Source organism: Suricata suricatta, chromosome 5, assembly GCF_006229205.1.
Source record: "Suricata suricatta isolate VVHF042 chromosome 5, meerkat_22Aug2017_6uvM2_HiC, whole genome shotgun sequence".
NCBI lineage: Eukaryota > Metazoa > Chordata > Mammalia > Carnivora > Herpestidae > Suricata > Suricata suricatta.
Window position 1 is genome coordinate 42,428,595 of NC_043704.1, and position 19,583 is coordinate 42,448,177.

Genomic DNA, 19,583 nt, shown 5'->3' on the forward strand with positions numbered 1-19,583 from the left:
AACAAAGCTACACTAATGAGAGCATTTGGAGAAGACAAAATTTTAGTGATTTCTCTGACAGTTGCACCTGATCATGTGCAGACATGATTTTGTTAACAGTCAAGAGCCCCGGGGCACCTGGGTGGCTCCGTCGGTTAAGTGTCCAACTCTTCCTTTTGGCTCAAGATATGATCTCATGGTTTGTGGGTCTGAGCCCTGCATCAGGCTCTCAGCTGACAGTATCGACCCTCCTTGGGATTCTCCTGCTCCCTCTCTCTCTCTACCTCTCCCTCACTTGTGCTGTCTCTCTCTCAAACTTAAAAAAAAAGTGTATTTAAAAGTCAAGAGCCCCAAATCTATGGCTATCAAAGGATGGAGAGCCCCATTTTTGGTAAACCACATCTGTGCCCAACTGTACTTTATTTCCTACCTGTACTGTAATGATTTCACATTAGATTGTATTAGTTCAAAAGGAAGGTTCACCTATTAAATTGTGAGGTACTAAGTAAGCTCAAGAGCAAGGAAAATCTCTTGTCATAGTTCTAGTGCCCTGAACTCAGGGACTTAACATTTTCATAAATTCTCCTTTTTTTAAAGATTATTCATTTTGAGAGAGAAAGAGAGAGAGAGAGAGAGAGAGAGAGAGAGAGCGAGCGAGCGAGCGTGGGCGCACATGTGAGTGAGTGGAGGGAGGAGCAGAGCGGAGAGGGGGAGAGAGAGCGAATTCAAGCAGACTCTGCACTGTCAGCGCATAGCCTGATATCTCACAAACCATGAGATCAATGACCTGAGCCAAAATCAAGAGTCAATGCTTAAATGAATGCATCACCCAAGTGCCCCAGGAACTTATCATTTTAAAAGTGTTCATTAAAAAAAAAGTGTTCACTGAAGGCTTACTGAATATATGAGTGTATGAGTGAGTAATTTAAGAAATGAAATAATTTAGTGATGACTTTACATGTCTTTTCAATATAGACTTCTTGTCAGATCCTATAGGCATAGAAAGCGTCTCTTTGGATACCACATTCTACGGTGAAGCTGAGTTCTCAGTTAGTACCTGCTGAAAATAGCAATGACTCTTGCAGAAGAGTTCTCCCCATTATAGACTAAAAGTACTACCTTCATGAAAAACTCCATTTTAGGCTCACTTTTAGTGATTATCTAAAAATGCTAATTTCTAAGCACTGTAATTGGTATTGGCTAGTATATACTCTTTATACAAATTGATTCCTTATCTATATGCTAATACTTAAAATTGAATTAACTACTATATGTATTACTCTTTCTATGTGTATTTCGATGTTACTAGGGTATTTCTCTTTCATTTAAAAAAATATTGGTACCTATTCAATCTATTCAGTATATTTATCCTTGATCAGTGGTATCTTTGCATAAACTGTTATGCCTGCTAACAACCTATAGGAGAGAGATCAATAACAACCATTAAAAAAGGTAAAAAGTTATAGAGAAGTTTAAGCAAATAACTGAAAACCATTTCAGTTACAAAAATCCTAAATATATTCCGTGACATTATCATTTCTCAGGCTGTTTCAAGGATTTACAGCATATGTAGTATACTTCATATAACATCAAATAAATCCAATTCCACTTTGATTTGGCATCACTATAAGAATGAAGTATTAATCATGTTAAACAAACTGTTTCAAAGTAGAGATATTCTTTCTGAAATCTGTAAGACATACCGTATTCCAAAGACCATTATTAATAACTTTGCCTCCAGTTATGATTTTGGTTGTATAATCATTTTTAAACTGAATTTCAATCTTCCCATCACGAAGTGCAATCAGGAACCAACATGAGTGGTCAAGAGATTCTGCATACAGGATAACACCTTCTGAATCATAGGTCCGGAAATCAAATTCAGCTGAAAATCTACATAATGGGCAAAGAGAGGGCCTTAACAGAGAAATATGGAATGCTCAATGCTTTATTCTTTTTCTCTTATACTATCAAACAGCACTATGTTGAAAGAGTCAAGTATTTCTTTCTATCCTGGAATTAATAAAAAAGTAAAGCAGAATTAGACTGTTCATGTGTAATCTCTAGCTCTGTGTGTGTTCAAAATCAAGTTATTATACTTTCTTGCTTATTCTTGGAGTCTTTTTCCCCAGTGAACAGATGCTTTGGTGCTTTTTCATCTTTTTTTTTGGCATTTGTTTTGAAGGTACTCTTGTAAAGGCTGGAATCCATACACATGTACAAATATTAGATCTATTGTATCTCTCCTGGAGCTTTTTATACACTATAGAATCTGATATTAACATTCCTTTTTTTTTTCCTGTCTCCGTGATTAGTAAAAGATGTTACAATCTCATGATTCGCTTATACATCAAAAGGCCTATTTTCCCTGTGACTTCATATATGTCAGGAAGGAATCACTCACAGAGATACACAAAACAGCATCTGGATGACTGCAAACATAATTGAGCCTTCGTGTGTGGTGAGAAATGTCAAGTAAAAAACTTTTAGATAGATCTCTTGGCTTGACTTTAAAAAGTTCTCCAAAGCTTTAATTGTATAAATCACTATACTAGAGAACATGGAAGGAGAACTTAAAAGAGATAGTCTAGCCATGTGTTTGGGGATACCTGAGTTCTGGCAATGCCTGTTGCTATTAAGACTCTGAGTATACATGTAGCTATTACAGGGGAGAAAATATCTTTAAAATGCTGGATTAAAAAGTAACATGTACTGGGGCTCCAGGACAGCTCAGTCAGTTAAGCGTCTGACTCTTGATTTCAGCTCAGGTCACGATCACACAGTTTGTGAGTTTGAGCCCCATATCGAGCTCCACTATGACAGTGCAAAGCCTGTTTGGGATTCTTTCTCTCCCTCCCACCCCTCTCAAAATAAATAAATTTTAAGAAAAAATAACATGTATTGATTAACGCCCTATGACACTGTAATGAAAACCAGCATTAACATTTCCAAGAAACCAGCAAATCAAAATGACTGAAAAAAGACAAATGGAATAGAAAAAAAAAATAGTTGTACAACTATTAGTTACTTGAGTTAAGTTAATATAAAGGCAATTTTTAAGTTAAAAAGTCAGGACATCAGGTAATTTCCAAGAAAGAATCCCATCCACACTTTTACCTCCTAGTAATAGTAACAGAGGCACTATATGCCATGGGGAACAGACTTAACTTCCAACAGAACAAAGGAAGAAAGGTTGATGAAATAAATGTTTTCATCTTTAGAATCCCAAAGAAATATTTTAAAGAGGTTATGTGGAGTGAAGTGTGTTGGACAGATAACAATGGAGTAGGGATTTACTGAACTAAGATAATTTTGCTTATTTATATTTGCTGAGGATAAGGACCTCTGTTCTCTTTCATAACCATCACATTTTGCTGATGTGAAGCAGGTATTATCTTGTCAGAAAGCAAATCTGTGTATACTCAGGATCTTCCAGAAGTTGATCCTCTTATGGAGATAATTTCCTTCTCTTTGCAAAATCATGCTACACCAGTAACACAAAGAGTTGTGTTCTACATTCTTTCTGTCTGGAATACATCAGCATACACTGGGGAACAATTCATTCTTTCTCTGAAGTTTTATAGAATGAAAAAGAAGAGTGACTTTGTTAACTTTAGGGTGGGATAAGTATTTGATCATTGGAGACAGAGCTGAAGGAATTTGCCAAAAAAAAGGAGAAAAGCAACAAAGCACTAGCTATTCATTGTGTTGGTTACCAGGTGGCAGGTTACAATTCATCAAGCTGTACATTTAAGATACGTGTTTATTTCTGCATATGTACATATATATTATACTTCAATAAAAAGTTAAACTATACAAATAAAGAACAAATAAATGCTGGAAAAAATAATAATTTGGCTTATTTGATTCTGTGTTAGAGCTTAAACTATTGTCAACTGTCAGAAATGAATCCTCCTGACCATGACCAGAAGTATGCAATAATTAACCTTTTTCTCTCTCATTCTCATTATTATCTTAGCAAGGAAAGGTTGCCTCCAGTCTATGTCACTAGACAACATTATTTGCTCTGAGATGTTAAAAGGGAAAAAAAAACCAAGTCTTGGTGGATAAAAGAGTGTTGAAGGAGTACTATTACATTAGTGAATTTTAGAATAATGTTCCTTAATGATACAATTTCCATGAATGTGGTTGAATTATTTAATGAATAATCATTCAAATATCTAATAAATTGTACACATGCATGCTTATCCAATTTTAAAAAAAATTATAGTTTATTTATTTTTGAGGCAGAGAGAGACAAAGCATGAGTTGGGAGGGGGCAAAGAGAGAGGGAGACATAGAATCTGAAGCAGGCTCCAGGCTCCGATCTGTCAGCACAGGATCTGAAGCGGGGCTCGAACCCATAAACTGTGAGATCATGACCTGGGCCAAAGTCGGACGCTCAAATGACTGAGCCACCCAGGTGCATGTGCCCCAAATATTTTCTTACTACTTAGTCTTTATAACATGTATAAAGAATAACAAAGGGGTGCCTGGGTGGCTCAGTCAGTTGAGCGTCCAATGTCAACTCAGGTCATGATCTCCCAGTCCATGGATTCAAGCCTCGTGTGGGGCTCGGTGCTGACAGCTCAGAGCCTGGAGCCTGCTTCAGATTCTGTGTCTTCCTCTCCCCTGCCCCTCCCCCATTCACATTCTGTCTCTCTCTCTCTCTCAAAATAAAATAAAGACAGAAAAATTTTTTAAGAAAAAGAAAAATGAAAATTTCACAAATGTATTAAATCTACTTTCCCAACTTAGTAAATATGTATTCACTAGAAAAGGAAGAAGGATGGATTAAGGTAAAATGATCCCTGGGGAAGGTCGCCTAAGAATGACCCAAATGACTTTAGCATGAAAATTTCATGTGTGAAGAGGTGAATTAACTTCAGGGTTCCCTAAATGATCTGATTGATAATATATCTAAATTATCTAATTGGAAGTGCAATTTCATACATTTCAAACCTTTTTGGTCACTTCTCTGTCCTTACCTGCTTACCTCTAGAGATTATCACTGACATTGGTACCTCACCTGGTGATTTCCGGCAAACGAAATTTTAAATATAAAACCACCCCTACGAACTGCTCTGCCAAGTAAAGTAATTCATAATTTTTGTCAAGGTTCAAGGGAAGGCACACGGGAACAGCCTGGAGCAAAAGGAAACAAAACACAGAAAATCATGCATAGGTTATTGCTTGCTGTTTCTGTCAGGTTATACATCCTTTCTCTGGTGTCTAGTGATCTTGTCAAATGTATTCTTTGGGATACATTAAATAAAGAACACCCTTGGTAATGAGGCAACATCTTTTACTTCCTCATATAGTCCATCAGTAAAACCTCCCAGAACACATGTTCTGAAGTCTTGTTCAATGCATTATGGCTTTATATTTTTGTCCTTAATAATTCCTTTGCAAATCTCAGCCCAAAACACAACCTTTTTCTTCCAGTAACAATGTGTATCCCTTTAACTGCAGTTCTGATGCTTTCAAAGAATTTTATTGAGAAAAAAAATTGGAAGTCAGAAATCATGGAAGAATTAATATACCAATAAGTAGCACCTCATACATGCACTCATTCATTAAGAAAAAGTTTCTGTGTAAAAATGTACTATCTAGACAGTGAAGCTTTGGTAGGGAAGTTGAAGGAAATCCATTTTAGAAAGGCTCCATTTCTTCTGTTTTCTTGCTGGGCCTATTTATTCATGTTCTATACCTCACATTGCATCTATGTGAAAACCAAAGAAGCCATATTCCCACTCCAGGGGGAAATAAGAAAGTTAATAATTTTCTGAGTTTTGTCCTAGAGCCTCCAAACACCTGATAGTGTCTAAGAAGAGCCAGATCAGCTTACATATTCTAGGACATTAGTCTCGAATAAACCTCAGCTGATGCTGGCATCCACACCCCTACCTAATATGATTTATAAAATAACTATTATTCACCTACCACTTGCCTTTGATTGGACCCTACCTGGATTCCTGAAGAAACATGTAACCTGGACCCCTTTCCAATAAAAGCTCCTAGCCCTAAACAATGAAAAGACTCATTCTTTTTTCCTTTCCATCTCCCCCAGACACTGTCTGCTATGCTCTGTTACTCATGCTATTTAATAAACTCCGCTTTCACTTTCTCTGGTTTGCATTTGATTTCTATCTTTTACAAAGCTAAGGGACCTCTTGGCGGGTCCTGTGGGGACCCCGCCCCCGGGGTCTCAACAAGAATGCTAGAAAACCTAGATGGAATAAATAGAAATTAAGAGATTGTGTTAGTCTCCAAGGAATTTACAAAAAAGTGATTCATTCATTAAATTTAATATCAATTTTTTTTACTAAGAGTAACACCAAACATTAAATGGGAAGATTCTGGGGTGCCTGGGTGGCTTAGTCGGTTAAGCATCTGACTTTGGCTCAGGTTGTGATCTCACGGCTTGTGCACTGGAGCCCTGCATCAGGCTCTGTGCTGACAGCTCAGAGCTTGGAGGCTGCTTCAGATTCTGCGTCTCCCTCTCTATCTGCCCCTCCCCTGCACATGCTCTGTCTCTCTCTGTGTCTCAAAAATAAATAAACATTACAAAAATTTAAAAAAGAAAGTGAAAAGATTTTTAGGGCTAAGTTTTTGGGCATGCATATAGGAATCTTCAGAGGCAACTGCATATATAGCACAGAAACATCTCATTTCCTCTCAGGACTTTAATAAATCTATTCTAAAGAAGATGGTGATGTGTAACTACTACAAATACTACAATAATAATAAAAGACTAACTTACATGGTAGCCATTCACACAGCATGGAATCCCATTAAATAAAATCAAAGTTACTACATAGACATAGTATTATCTCACCTTATCTTTCTTTACCAAGAAGGTAGCATATATTGGATGTAACATTTTTGGACTTAGACAGTTTTGTCTTGGTAAGAGATACAGAGGTTTGTGAATACATATGATTCAATCACTATTTAGGTGTTTTTTTTTTTTTAAGTTTTACTTATTTTTGATACAGAGAGAGACAGAGCATGAGGGGGGGAGGGCAGAGAGAAGGAGACACAGAACCAGAAGCAGGCTCCAGGCTCTGAGCTAGCTGTCAGCACAGAGCCTGACGTGGGGCTTGAACCCACAAACGTGAGATCTGACCTGAGCCAAAGTCTGAGGCTTAACCGACTGAGCCACCCAGGCGCCCCTTTAGGTGGTTTTTGTTGTGTCTTTTTGTTTTGTTTTGTTTTGTTTTACTGTCTGCTTCATGATCATATAATATTTTACCTTCACTTCTGAAAAGAAATGCAGGAGTTGGAGGAAGAATCACTAACACAGGATTCTTAGTTAAGGGGAGAAACGCTTCAGATGTTGACCTATTTATTTCAGTGAAGGAAAAGCTGCCCCAACATTCAATTCCTGGGTCAATAATGAAATTAAATCCAAGTAACTGAAATCAAGTAACAAAATTGATCTTCTGAATTTTGATACCCTTAAACCTCTCTAAATCCTATCCTGACAGTTATTTCCACCTGAGATTTTATGAGCACTCTTGCGAGTACCAACATGACGAGGTGAGATCAAACTCATCAAGAATGGGATAAAAAAAGTACACGTAGGAAAATGTTTCTGCTAAGGTTTCTACATAAGATTTTTTCCCTCACAAAGAGAAAGATGAACTTCTTTAAAAAAAACTTAATTTTTTAAATAAACATACACATCGTATTTTGTAAATGTATGGGCAATACAGATGAGCAGTCTCTGAATTACGACCTTGCAGCCTTTTTAAATCTGATCACTAATTATCCCAAATACTTACGGCTTACAGGACCAAAATTAGTAAATAGGCTGTGACTCGAGCCCGCGAGGGCTGTAACACTTATTATGGAACATCTGTATTTTCCTGACTCACCTCAGCTCTACGGAAAGCAGTGCCCAGCTCTCTCAGTCTAGAAAAGAGGAGAAGTTGAACGCGCAAAATGTTACCTCACAACTCTTTTGATCTTGGGCAAGTTTGAATCCTTTCTTCCCATCGCAATAACAGGAGTAACCTCCAGGGAAATTCACACAAAGTTGAGTACACATGTTCTCAGAGCACTCATCCACATCTGGCGTACAAGAGAACATAAATCTTAATATCTTCTAAATGCTCAATCCAAGAGAAGTATTCTGATTTTAGTGTAAGATAATAGTGATAATAGACTCTTAGTAAACGAAATCTCTGTGACAGGAAATCACATTTCAACACGTGCTAGAAATTTAAATGAGTTACAAGTATAATGCCTATCTATACACCTAAAGCAACAAGTTAATAATTTGTTCAGTGATAAATAATTAATAAAAGTATAACAACTACACTCATTTTTTAATTTTTGAATTTGAAGGAGAAAAGGCAAAGAGTCTCAAGATAACTATCATTGCTGACTAAATAAATTCTATTGACACTGACTCAGAATTCTTTGCTTTGAAGAAAAGAAAGGGAAAGGTAAGAAAGGGAGAGAAGAGGAAGATGAAGAAGGAGTAAAAGGATGAAGAGAGAGGAAGGGGAAAACAGATTTCTTTTAACTGAAGATTAATGTAATCAGGTATTAAATAATACCAAGAACATTTGACTTTCCATAATGCAGTGATCAATGGTGGCAATACATTTAAGGATGTATCTTTATTTCTTCTTATTTTATTTAAAAAAAATTTTTAACATTTATTTGATTTTGAGAGACAGAGAGAGACAGAGCATGAGCAGGGGAGGGGCAGAGAGAGAGGGAGACACAGAATCAGAAGCAGGCTCCAGGCTCTGAGCTGCCTCAGTTCGAGCCCAATGCAGGGCTCCAGTCCATGAACTGTGAGATCATGACCTGAGCTGAAGTCAGACGCTCAACCAACTGAGCCACCCAGGCGCCCCATCTTTATTTCTTATCAATTAAAAAAGAAAAACAAACCTCACGGTACTATATTCTCCTGTATGGTGAAATCTTTGATATAGCCCTGTACTCACTCCATATTTTGAGAAAATCAATCTTGAGACGTTGTAATAATGCACATCAGCTAAAATCCACTTCAGAGCTGCATAAGATCCCTGATATTTTCAATGAATGCACCCTGCAATCATTGAAAATCTCCAAGTACATAAATGCATATATTCATGGCATATAAATTCCCCCATAAAATGTTTCAAAATGCAACTCCAAAATTAGTGATCCCTCAGTATTAAAATTAAATGGCATATAATTAGGCGTGCCTGGGTGGCTTAGTCAAGCGTCCGACTTCAGCTCTGGTCATTATCTCATGGTTCATTCTGACAGCTCAGAATCTGGAGCCTCCTTTGGAATTTGTGTGTCCCCCCCCCATCCCCCCCGTCCCTCACCTACTTGTGCTCTCTCTATCTCTCTCAAAAATAAGTAAACATTAAAAAAAAAAATGACTGCCTAATCCAAAGTAATAAACAATTTTTTAAAAAATGACATATAAAGTAATATGAATATTGTACATATGTACCACACATGCATCTTATTTTAAAAAATGTGTCATTCTTGAATAAAACTACGATATACATAATGAAGTTGGTTAATAATACATCTGAATATTATCATAGTAATTTCTATCTGGAGTTGTGGGAGAATAGAGATGGTATGTAGAGGGGGTAAATTTTGATGAGTGCATGGGAAATAAAACATCAAAATATCAAGAGAAGCACATATATTTGAGAAAAACATATTCTGAAATTACTATTGATTTAGGCAAATTAATAGAGACAGAAAGTAGATCAAAGGTTATCTCCCAAAAAGTAGAAAGAGACAGAAGGTAGATTAGAGTTTAGTAGAGAGAGAAGGGGACACTTACTCTTTAATGGTTACGAGTTCTGTTTGGGATGATGAAAAGTTTTGGAAACAGATAGCCTTGATGCCACTGCACTGTGCCCTTCAAGATGGTTAAAAGGGCACCTTATATCATATATGTATACTTATATATCAATATATATATCTCCACAAGGAAAAATAACTATCAATATGATTCATTTTAGTTAAGATATTAAATCTATTTTGAAATTTTACAAAATGTAAAGGAGGAGATGAGTCTATTTGTATACATATCCATGATAAAAAAAAAATCCAAAAATGCCCTTAATACCTCTAAGCTCCCTGGGGCGCACCTCACAGTTTCAGCTTCAGCCAAATGAAGCCATGAGTCCAAAGGGCGCTCCCAAATGCTCAGTTGCTGACAGTACTAATCAATACTTCTCAAATTTCAAGAGCTCAGTTATCATTTAATTATGATGAGATTTTTCTTTTACATGTATTTAATTATAACAGAACTAGGTCATTTCCTATTTGAGAATAAATAACATAATGATACTTGCACAGAAAATTATCCAAAAGCTTGGCATAAACCTGAAGGTTTCTAACCATCCACGTGACACCCATGTGATTTTTAAACTTGTCTTTCGTTTATGTTTTTCCTTCCATGTTGAAATTCTTTTTATCTTTGAATATTATTTAAGTGATGTGAACATATTTAACGTCTTTATTTTGCTTTTATCATACATGGGAGGTCTCCGACTCACACACAACTCTGAGAGCAAACAGACCGCACAACAGCAACCCTAGAGGCCATGTGTCTTGCATACTGTTATTCTGGAAGGAAGCCAATGACTATCCAACCGATGAGGCTGAATCATGGAGCCTGACATCTTAGAACATCTGATTGCTGAGTTCAAGCGGAACCAGGGCTTCTAATATGAAAGGAGGACCCGAACCCACCCTCTGCACCGTCAACGATGATAACAACACAACTCTACCTTCACAAGACTTCAATGTGGGGTTATATCTGTAGCCTTCAGCACATTCACATTCAAAGTATCCTGGGATATTCTTGCACACAGCTGTGCCACAAATGTCTGGCTTCACAGAGCATTCGTCCACATCTATAAGCGAAACCAATAGATTAAAAAAAATTTTCCCCATACCAGAGGATACTAGCCAAGAATGCTTGATTTGTGTTTCCTGGATCCAGTTTAATATATGTAATGAGAAAAGAGAGTGGCCTGGGAATAACAAAATTTTAAATCTGTCATCATGCTTTATCTTACTAAATATGATTTCTTCATATAGACATACAGGGAATTTGACTGACATTTGCTATGTTCTTTATAGTTCTATAAAAGAAGGAGAGGGCTTTAGTTCTTTCCTTTTCTACCAGGTTACATTACATGAATAAATGGGAGAAACAATTCACCATATTCTTAATATATATTCCTAAATACATGTTTTTGAAATATGTTCTTAAAACTAGATTCATTCTGTATTATCACAATTCTAAAAAGTAAAAATGGGGGGCCCTCACTGTCACGTTTTCCTTTGGAAATGGACACTAGCTAAATCTGCATACTCTTACTGTTGGCTAAAGTATTCAAGAGTGATTCAAATGTAAAATGGGATAGAGTAAGGTCTCAAAGTATTTATAAAATTCCAGTACAAATTTTAGTGCTAAATTTACATCCAGAAATTTCAGATGCATTTATTGTATTACATGGTAGAGTAGGAAACAGAGTATTGATTGCAGTTAGTCACTACATAAAAGCATCTATGAGAAAAACAAAACAAGAGACAGAAATACTTCAATAGAGATGTAATTATTTTAGTGAACTTTTCTGATCTGTACTCTCTGGAGACAGACAGGTTCAGAATAGGAAATATATTTTCTACTCTAAAAAATTAAGAGTTTAACTTTTTCACAGACTAAAGTGCCAACATTTCAGACAATACTCTAGTTAAAAAAAGCATGCACAGAAATAACTGAATCAGTTCCTGTGGCAAGGGAATTTTTCTGTATTATGAGTGTATCAATATCAATATCATAGGTGTGACATTGTACTGTAGTTTTGTAGAATGTTATTATTAATGGAAATTCAGCAAAGAGTACATGGGATCTCTTTTTATAATTTCTTACAACTGTATATGAATCTACAATTACATCAAATAAAATATTCATTTTTTAAAACAGAGCTATAAGATCTATATAAAAGAAAGTAGAGGCGCCTTGGTGGCTCAGTGGGTTGAGTGACCGACTTCAGCTCAGATCATGATCTCACAATCGGTGAGTTTGAGCCCTACGTCGGGCTCTGTGCTGACAGCTCAGAGCCTGGAGCCTGCTTCAGATTCTGTCTGTCTGTCTGTCTCTCTCTCTGCCCCTCCCCTCTTGCTCTGTCTCTCTCTCTCTCTAAAAATACAATACAATACAATGCAATACAAGTAAAAACATATGACTAATATTATTTGGTTTCAGGCATGTTGCAGAGAATTACTTAAATTATAGGAGTCAAAGTTATAGCACATTGATTTTATTACTCTACACTGACATCTAATGTCTGATGAAAAATTTCATTCTTGCAGTTTTAGACAATTACTGGCAATTTGATCTCAAGCATATCTATATTGTGGCAAAGGTCCTATTGTAATAGTTATATACATATTCTTCTATCACCTAGTTCACGGATAAAGACTGTTAAATCAGGGCTCCTGGTTGGCTCAGTCAGTTAAGCATCTGACTTAAGCTCAGTTCATGATCTTACAGTCCCAGGGCTTGAGCCCCGCATTGGGCTCTGTGCTTGGAGTCTGCTTTGGATTCTATGTTTCCCCCTCTCTCCGTCCCTCCCCCACCTAGTGCTTCCTCTCTTTCTCTCTCTCAAAAACATTTTTAAAAAAGCAGAACAAGAAAAAACCAGCAAGAAAACAATAAAATACTCACTAAATAATAAACTACAATAAGAAAACAATGAAAAATTCTATAAATCAGAAAACGAGAGTATAAACATTAACCTAAAAGGCAGTCACCTCAAGGCTTCAAGGTGGATAGTAATGTATATTTATTAGAAGCACTTATAACCGGAGAGTTCCAGGCACTTTCTGGGGGAAATTCCTGTGGCTGAACTTTGCTCTCACACTTACCTTTACAATCCCTCTTATTTGAAAGCATAAGAAAACCACTTTTACAGGAACAGTGGTAACTTCCAGGTGTATTGTCACATATCTGGCTGCAACCTCCATTCACATTTGAGGGATCTTTGCATTCATTTATATCTAAAAATAGAAAAAGAGATTATTTTCAAAGTGGTGAAGCCTTTTGAGAACTTCCTAGGCGGCCAATCCAGATGAGCCAGGAGGGTTTACTATACATACCATATTCACACTTGTCTCCGTGCCAACCTGATTTACAAATGCAAGTGAATGTAGCTTGGCCATCTTTGCAGTCCATATATCCATCTTCATTGCATGGTAGAGGATTACACTGGTCTGGAATGGCTGAAGGAGATAGACAACTATTTAATTTTTACTATGTGCCCCAGTAAAAAAGAATTATATGCCCTTTAACAGAAATCCTGTGAACAAAGCCTGTAAGCAATACAAAAAAATTACAACCCCTTCCTTCAAATAATACTTTCTCATAGAAAAGTGAGTCCATATTTTTTCGTCTTCTATGATTGTTTGCCTTGTTTTCCAAACTCCGCATATGAATGAAGTCACATGGTATGTGTCTTTCTCTGACTGACCTATCTCACTCAGCATAATACTCTTCAGCTCCATCCACATTGCTGCAAAGGGCAAGATTTCATTCTTTTGTAAAAAGAGGGGCAAACCATGAAGCTGACATTTGACTATGGAGAAGAGGCTGATTGCCAGAGGGGAGAGGGGTGAGGGGGTGGATTGAATGGGTGATGGGGATTAAAGTTACAATTGTGATGGGCGCCTGGTGTTGCATGTAGGTATTAAGTCACTAGATTGTGCACCTAAAACTAATATTGCCTTTATGTTGACTAACTGAAATTTAAATAAAACATTAACAGAAAAAGGGGGAAGAAAAAGAAAGAAAACACATGCCTTCCTAAAAAAAAAAAAGTAAGTCCACAAAACAAACCTTAATAATTATTTTGCAAAAGGGAACTACTTCTTTATTTGCAAATATATACAGTACTTTACAACTCAAATTTGATATTTTTTCATATAAATTACTTTATTTGACCTTAAAACAATTCAGTGAGCTGAGCAGAACAAATAAAACTACTCAGTATCAATAGAAAATGAATTTGGGACTTTCAATTTGGCTAAGAAGAAGTAACATGGACTAGATTTATCTTCCTGAAAAATACATAAAACAGTGGTTTCCAGACACTGAAGGACAGGTAGCAGAGTACTGGTGATGCCCAGGGGAAGGTCATTTCTTTATAAAACGTTATAGCACTTTATCACCATCTTAAATGATACGCCATCTGCTTCTTGACTTATTTGTGGTCTCTCTCCCTTCACTAGACACTGTAATTGGTTCGTGTACATTTCCACATTTAATTTTCAAGACTTCCTAGTTAATTCTGCAAATCCCTTCTATCCTTGTAACACATTCCCCTTTGCTTAAGATAGCCAAGGGAATTTTCTGTTACTTGCAAAAGAAAAAAAAATTTAACATCTAACGAAAGCCTAATATCAAATATTTCAACAAACGTCCTCATAAAATCATCAAGGTTTTTGAAAAGTAGTAATGAAATAGGTATTAGTTAAAATGATAGAAAACAAGCTAATCAGCAAATTATCAAATTATTTTCATATATTTTGGTGAATTAAAAATAAATAAAGTAGGGGGACCTAGGTGGTCCAGTTGATTAAGCATTCAAGTTAGGCTCATGTCATAATCTCACAGTACATGAGTTTGAGCCCCACATTATAAGCGTGGAGCCTGACCAGGATTCTCTCTCTGCCCCTCCCCCACTAGCACGATCTCTCTCTTTCTCTCTCTCTCTCTCTCTCTCTCTCTCTCTCTCTCCCTCTCTCTTTCTCTCTCTGATGTCTCCTCCATTCACACTTTCTCAAAAAATAAACTTTAAAATAAATAAATAAAATATGAATTAAATATATATCTTTAGCAAACTGTTTTATCTGTGTAATTAAAACCAACTTAAAACTAGAGAAAATGCAGATAAATGAATATTTAGATAATGCCAATGCTGTATGTACAATGTTCACTATAAACATCCCAATTTACACCTTGCAATTTCACCTTTGTCTCTTGGACTCTCAGGAAAATGGGTAATTAGAGACAAATAATCTACCAGATTTATCACTAGGCCCTACGTGAACTTTAGAGGGAGAAGGCTAATATGATATTCAAACAGTTTTCACATTTATGTTATTGATGCCAAAAGTCAGAAGAATAAACATGGCTCCACTTGGACCTATCAATCAGCTGTAACATTTGGTCATACCACATGATTATGCAGCAACATCCAAAATAAAGCTGTCGGGAATAAAATTCTGAAATCAGTGACCTAACGCTCAGTACACAAGGAACACTGTTCAATTTAAACCTTAGAAGGTTGGGGAGAGAGAGGGATGCAAAACTTGAGAGACTATTGAATGCTGAGAATGAACTGAGGGTTGAGGGGGAAGGGGGAGGGGGGAAAAGAGGTGGTGGTGATGGTGGAGGGCACTTGAGGGGAAAAGCACTGGGTGTTGTATGGAAACCAATTTGACAATAAAATATTATGAAAAAAAATAAATAAATAAACCTTAGAAGGAATATTTATTTTGAGTAAAAGAGCAGCATGTGCATTTGAAAAAACATTCTTTCAAGTGATATTAAGAATATCTCCTTGCTGGGCATACAACTCTCCGAGGACTCATTTGTTGATTTTAAACATCAGTTATATTTATGTGGTGTACTTTACTTGCAGATTTTTACTTTTTTTGTTTTTTTACTTAAATGGATGATAGCGGTGTTTACCAGTGACACAGCTCCTTAGATCAGGGTAGGTATTGGTTGACTGACGTGCAGCAGTGAACAATCCAGCTCGGAAAGAGCCAAGACAATCTGTAAATACAAATATAATCTTAGAGTAGATACATTTACTTCATCTGAAAGTGACAGAATATTTACATTCCTGTGAATTTACAGGATTCAGCATTCAAAACATCAACCCTAAATGTTTCCATCCACCTTTTTGAAAAATTAAAACTCTATGAGCAAGATGTCAATACATACAGAATAATGAAAGACAGGTTCGGGGAAGCTTCTATTTGGAAAAGAACCTTAATGCAAGAAGTGAAAACGATTTTAGGTTAACAGAAAAATTTATTCGCAAATAAATCTATGTTCTTAATTCTGCCGCAGAAACCTAAAGTTACCCTCAAATCTGTAGACCAGAGCCTGATTTAAAAGTGTCTGTAATTAAATCAATAGATTAACTTAGTGTTTCTGATCGCTGTAGGCAACTCCTAATTCTTCCAGTGTTGCACAGAGATTAATATAATATTTGTATAACACTTCAGTATTACAAAGTAGGTTTACTTCATTCATTTTATTCTTCGCTACAACTCTGGGAAATTAGATAGAGCAATCCGGCAGCAATAACAGCTGAAATAACAGATAAGATACATACTTAAAAAAATAAAATATTTATATACTTGAAATTAACTAGGAGTCATTTAGTGTCAACAACATAATATTTCTTAATAGTCACTGAAGACAATATGATATATTATATATATGTGTGTGTATATATATATATATGTAATCAATTCATTGTACAGCTAATCACAGCTTACTAAAAAAGTGGTACTTTGATTATCTTTTGCTGAGTAACAACCCTCCAAATTAGAAGCTTAAATAATCACTCCATTTTAGATTAAATTTTAGGTGAAATGCTTAGAAAGGGTTTGGTTGGGCTTTTTGTCCCTGCTGCACATAAAGTCAGCCAGGGTGGCTGGGATTGGAAGATCCAGCTCCCAGATGGCTTTTCACTTACACGGTTGACAGCTCAGGCTCCTTGGCACGTCTCTCTATCCACATGTCATGTTTCAGGGCTTCTCACTGTGGTTGGGTTTCTCTAGCATGCTGGTCCTAAACTGGTACTTATTTCATGGTAGCTAACTTCCAAGAGGAAGAAAGCAGAAACTGCCAGGCCAATGAAAGAGGCATTTGGTCACCTCTGCCACTGTCTACTGATCAAAGCAATCTCAGGGTCCATCCAAATTCAGGGGGTATAGGGGCACTATATTTTTATAATCACTTCATGCTGCTGCATAGAAGTTATAGGTTCTACTTTATTCCTTGTTAAACATAATTCCATGGCAAGCAACCACCAGTTTTATAATCCCGTCACCAATAAAAAGTACTCAGATTGCCCCCAATTTCCCACCTCCACAAGGTGCACTGCGATGGACTTCTTCATGTGTGTCTCATTAGTACATGCATAAGACGTAGATACCTGGGGGTTTCCAGACTATGGGATCATTAGATAGGCAGGTACTTTGTGACTCTCTAGAGGTGCACTCCCACCAGAGAGCATAAGAATTTCTATATCTTGGCTGTCTAATTTTTGTCATATTATCTTTCTGATTTCTAGTGAGATGCAGCATATCTTTATGTCACTTAAAAAATTTCTGAGGGGCGCCTGGGTGGTTCAGTCAGTGAAGCATCCAACTTCAGCTCAGGTCCTGATCTTACAATTTGTGGGTTTGAGCCCCACGTCGGGCTCTGTGCTGTCAGCTCAGACGCTGGAGCCTGCTTTGGATTCTGTGTCTCCCTCTCTCTCTCTCTCTCTGCCCCTTCTCCGCTTATTAACTCTCTCTCAAAAATAAACATTTAAAAATTTAATAAAAATACAAGCAATTTTTGAGTTTCCTCCTCTGAAAATTTTCTTTATTACTTATTAACCATTTCTCTACTGGCAGTTATTTATTGTTCACGTGGGTTTGCAGAAATGTAAACATTTATAAATATCATCTCTCATTCTGTTTTCTGTCTCTTAAACTCTTATGTCTCTTTTAAGAGAAGTCCTTAATTTTGTTGTAATCAAATTTACCAAGTATTTTGCTTTATGGTTTGTGCATTTGCAGGTTTTGTTCCGTGGTGTTGATTACAAAGATATTACAAAGATATTCTACTGTATTATTTCTTTAATCTCACGGCTTTCCTTTAACATTTTTGTCTTTATTCCACCTGGAATACACCATTACAATTGGTGGTATTTAGGAAACCAGATTGATATTTCTGATGAGAGTTACCCAATCTCCCCCACACCATCTTCTCAACAACCCACAGTGATTTGTCATGTCATGTTTATCAGATATTAGGTGGGCATATATGCATGGGTCTCTCTCTGAATTCTCTAAGTTCATTAATCTACATGTTCTGACAATATTATATGGTTTTCTTTCTATAGCTTTGAATTAATATTTGATGAGGTACTTCCTCCTTTAATATTTTTAAAGGTTTATTTAGACAGAGGTGAACTTTATTCTCTGATTTAAATACTAAAGTGAACTTACTGACTTCCTTAAAAAGGCAATCCATCTGAAATTCTAAATGGGATTGTTTTGAATATACAGATTAATTTGCAGAGAACTGATTCCCCTATACCATCACTCAGTTCAAGATCATGAAATGTCTTTCCATGATTTCAGTTCATCCTCTATATCCTTAATTTAAGTTTTAAAATTTTTCCATAAAGATCTTATGGAATTTGCAGCCATGAGCAAAACATATCATCTTTTCACTTTTTACTGGACTACTGTTTGTGTAAGACCTACTACTGATTTTTATAGGCTAGTCTTAGAGCTATCTAAAACTCTCTTATATGTTCTAATATAATACTATGGATCCTTTTTATCTCTTGGTATATTGTTGTATCAGTTATAATTAATGATAGGCATATATTTTGCCCAGGAGCTATATAATTTCTATTTCCTTTTCTTTCCTTATTGCTTTGGCTATAACTTCCAGTGCTTCTCTTCTTGTGTTCAATCAGAGACAAGATCTAAAGTTTATCTAGTAAGTATAATGTTTACTGCAGATTTTGGTTTTTTCCTTCCTTCCTTTTATCCTCTTTTTCCTTCCTCTTTTTTTTTCTTTCCTTCTTTTTTTCTCTCCTGTAATGTGTATATCATTAAAGTGACCATACATGCCAATTTTCCCACAGCAGTACCAGTACTAGGTAGTACTGGTCCTGGACAAAAGTATCCAAATGTGTAAATTATATGGTTATTCTGTATAACCTTTACCAAGTTCAGAAAGTTCCCTTAAAATTATAGTTTGCAGAAAGGTCTTATAATTAAGTGCTGAACTTTATCAACTGATTTTTCTGCATGAACTGAAGTAATAATATACTATTTACATGGATAATTATATGGATAGATTTTCTGATGTTAAACCACTCTTGAATTTCTAGAATAAACCTAATTTATTATGATATATTCTCTTTAAGACATTTTAGATTAGATTTTATATCATTTTATTTATAATTAATTTATAATTGAAGAGGACTTTTATTTTTCTGTGTTGTGCTTACCAGATTTTCATTTTTAAAAATTTTATTTATTTTTGAGAGAGACAGAGCATGAGCAGAGGAGGGGCAGAGAGAGATTGGGAGACACAGAATCTGAAGCAGATTCCAAGCTCCCATCTGTCAGCACAGAGCCCATTGTGGGGCTTGAACTCACAAAATGCAAGATCAGGACCTGAGCTGAGGTCAGATGCTTAACCAAATGAGCTATCCAGGCACCCTTTATGTGATTTTGGAATCAAGAATATACCAGCCTTTCTGAATAAAGTCACAGCATAGAATGTTTCTTATTCTCTCTTCTAGGACAAT

The 19,583-nt window shown here is 36.2% G+C and overlaps 1 protein-coding gene across 1 annotated transcript in view; it reads right to left on the reverse strand.

The window, feature by feature from the left end:
• Positions 1-19,583, reverse strand: part of PROS1 (protein S) — a 67,412-nt gene that overhangs the window by 17,534 nt on the left and 30,295 nt on the right. Inside the window, exons 4-10 of the mRNA XM_029939162.1 lie at positions 15,716-15,802; positions 13,123-13,245; positions 12,892-13,023; positions 10,743-10,868; positions 7,934-8,055; positions 5,009-5,124; positions 1,683-1,872 (exon numbers count right to left, since the gene is read on the reverse strand). Coding sequence (XP_029795022.1) covers positions 1,683-1,872; positions 5,009-5,124; positions 7,934-8,055; positions 10,743-10,868; positions 12,892-13,023; positions 13,123-13,245; positions 15,716-15,802 — 896 coding nt within the window. The remainder of the gene's footprint in view (positions 1-1,682; positions 1,873-5,008; positions 5,125-7,933; positions 8,056-10,742; positions 10,869-12,891; positions 13,024-13,122; positions 13,246-15,715; positions 15,803-19,583) is intronic.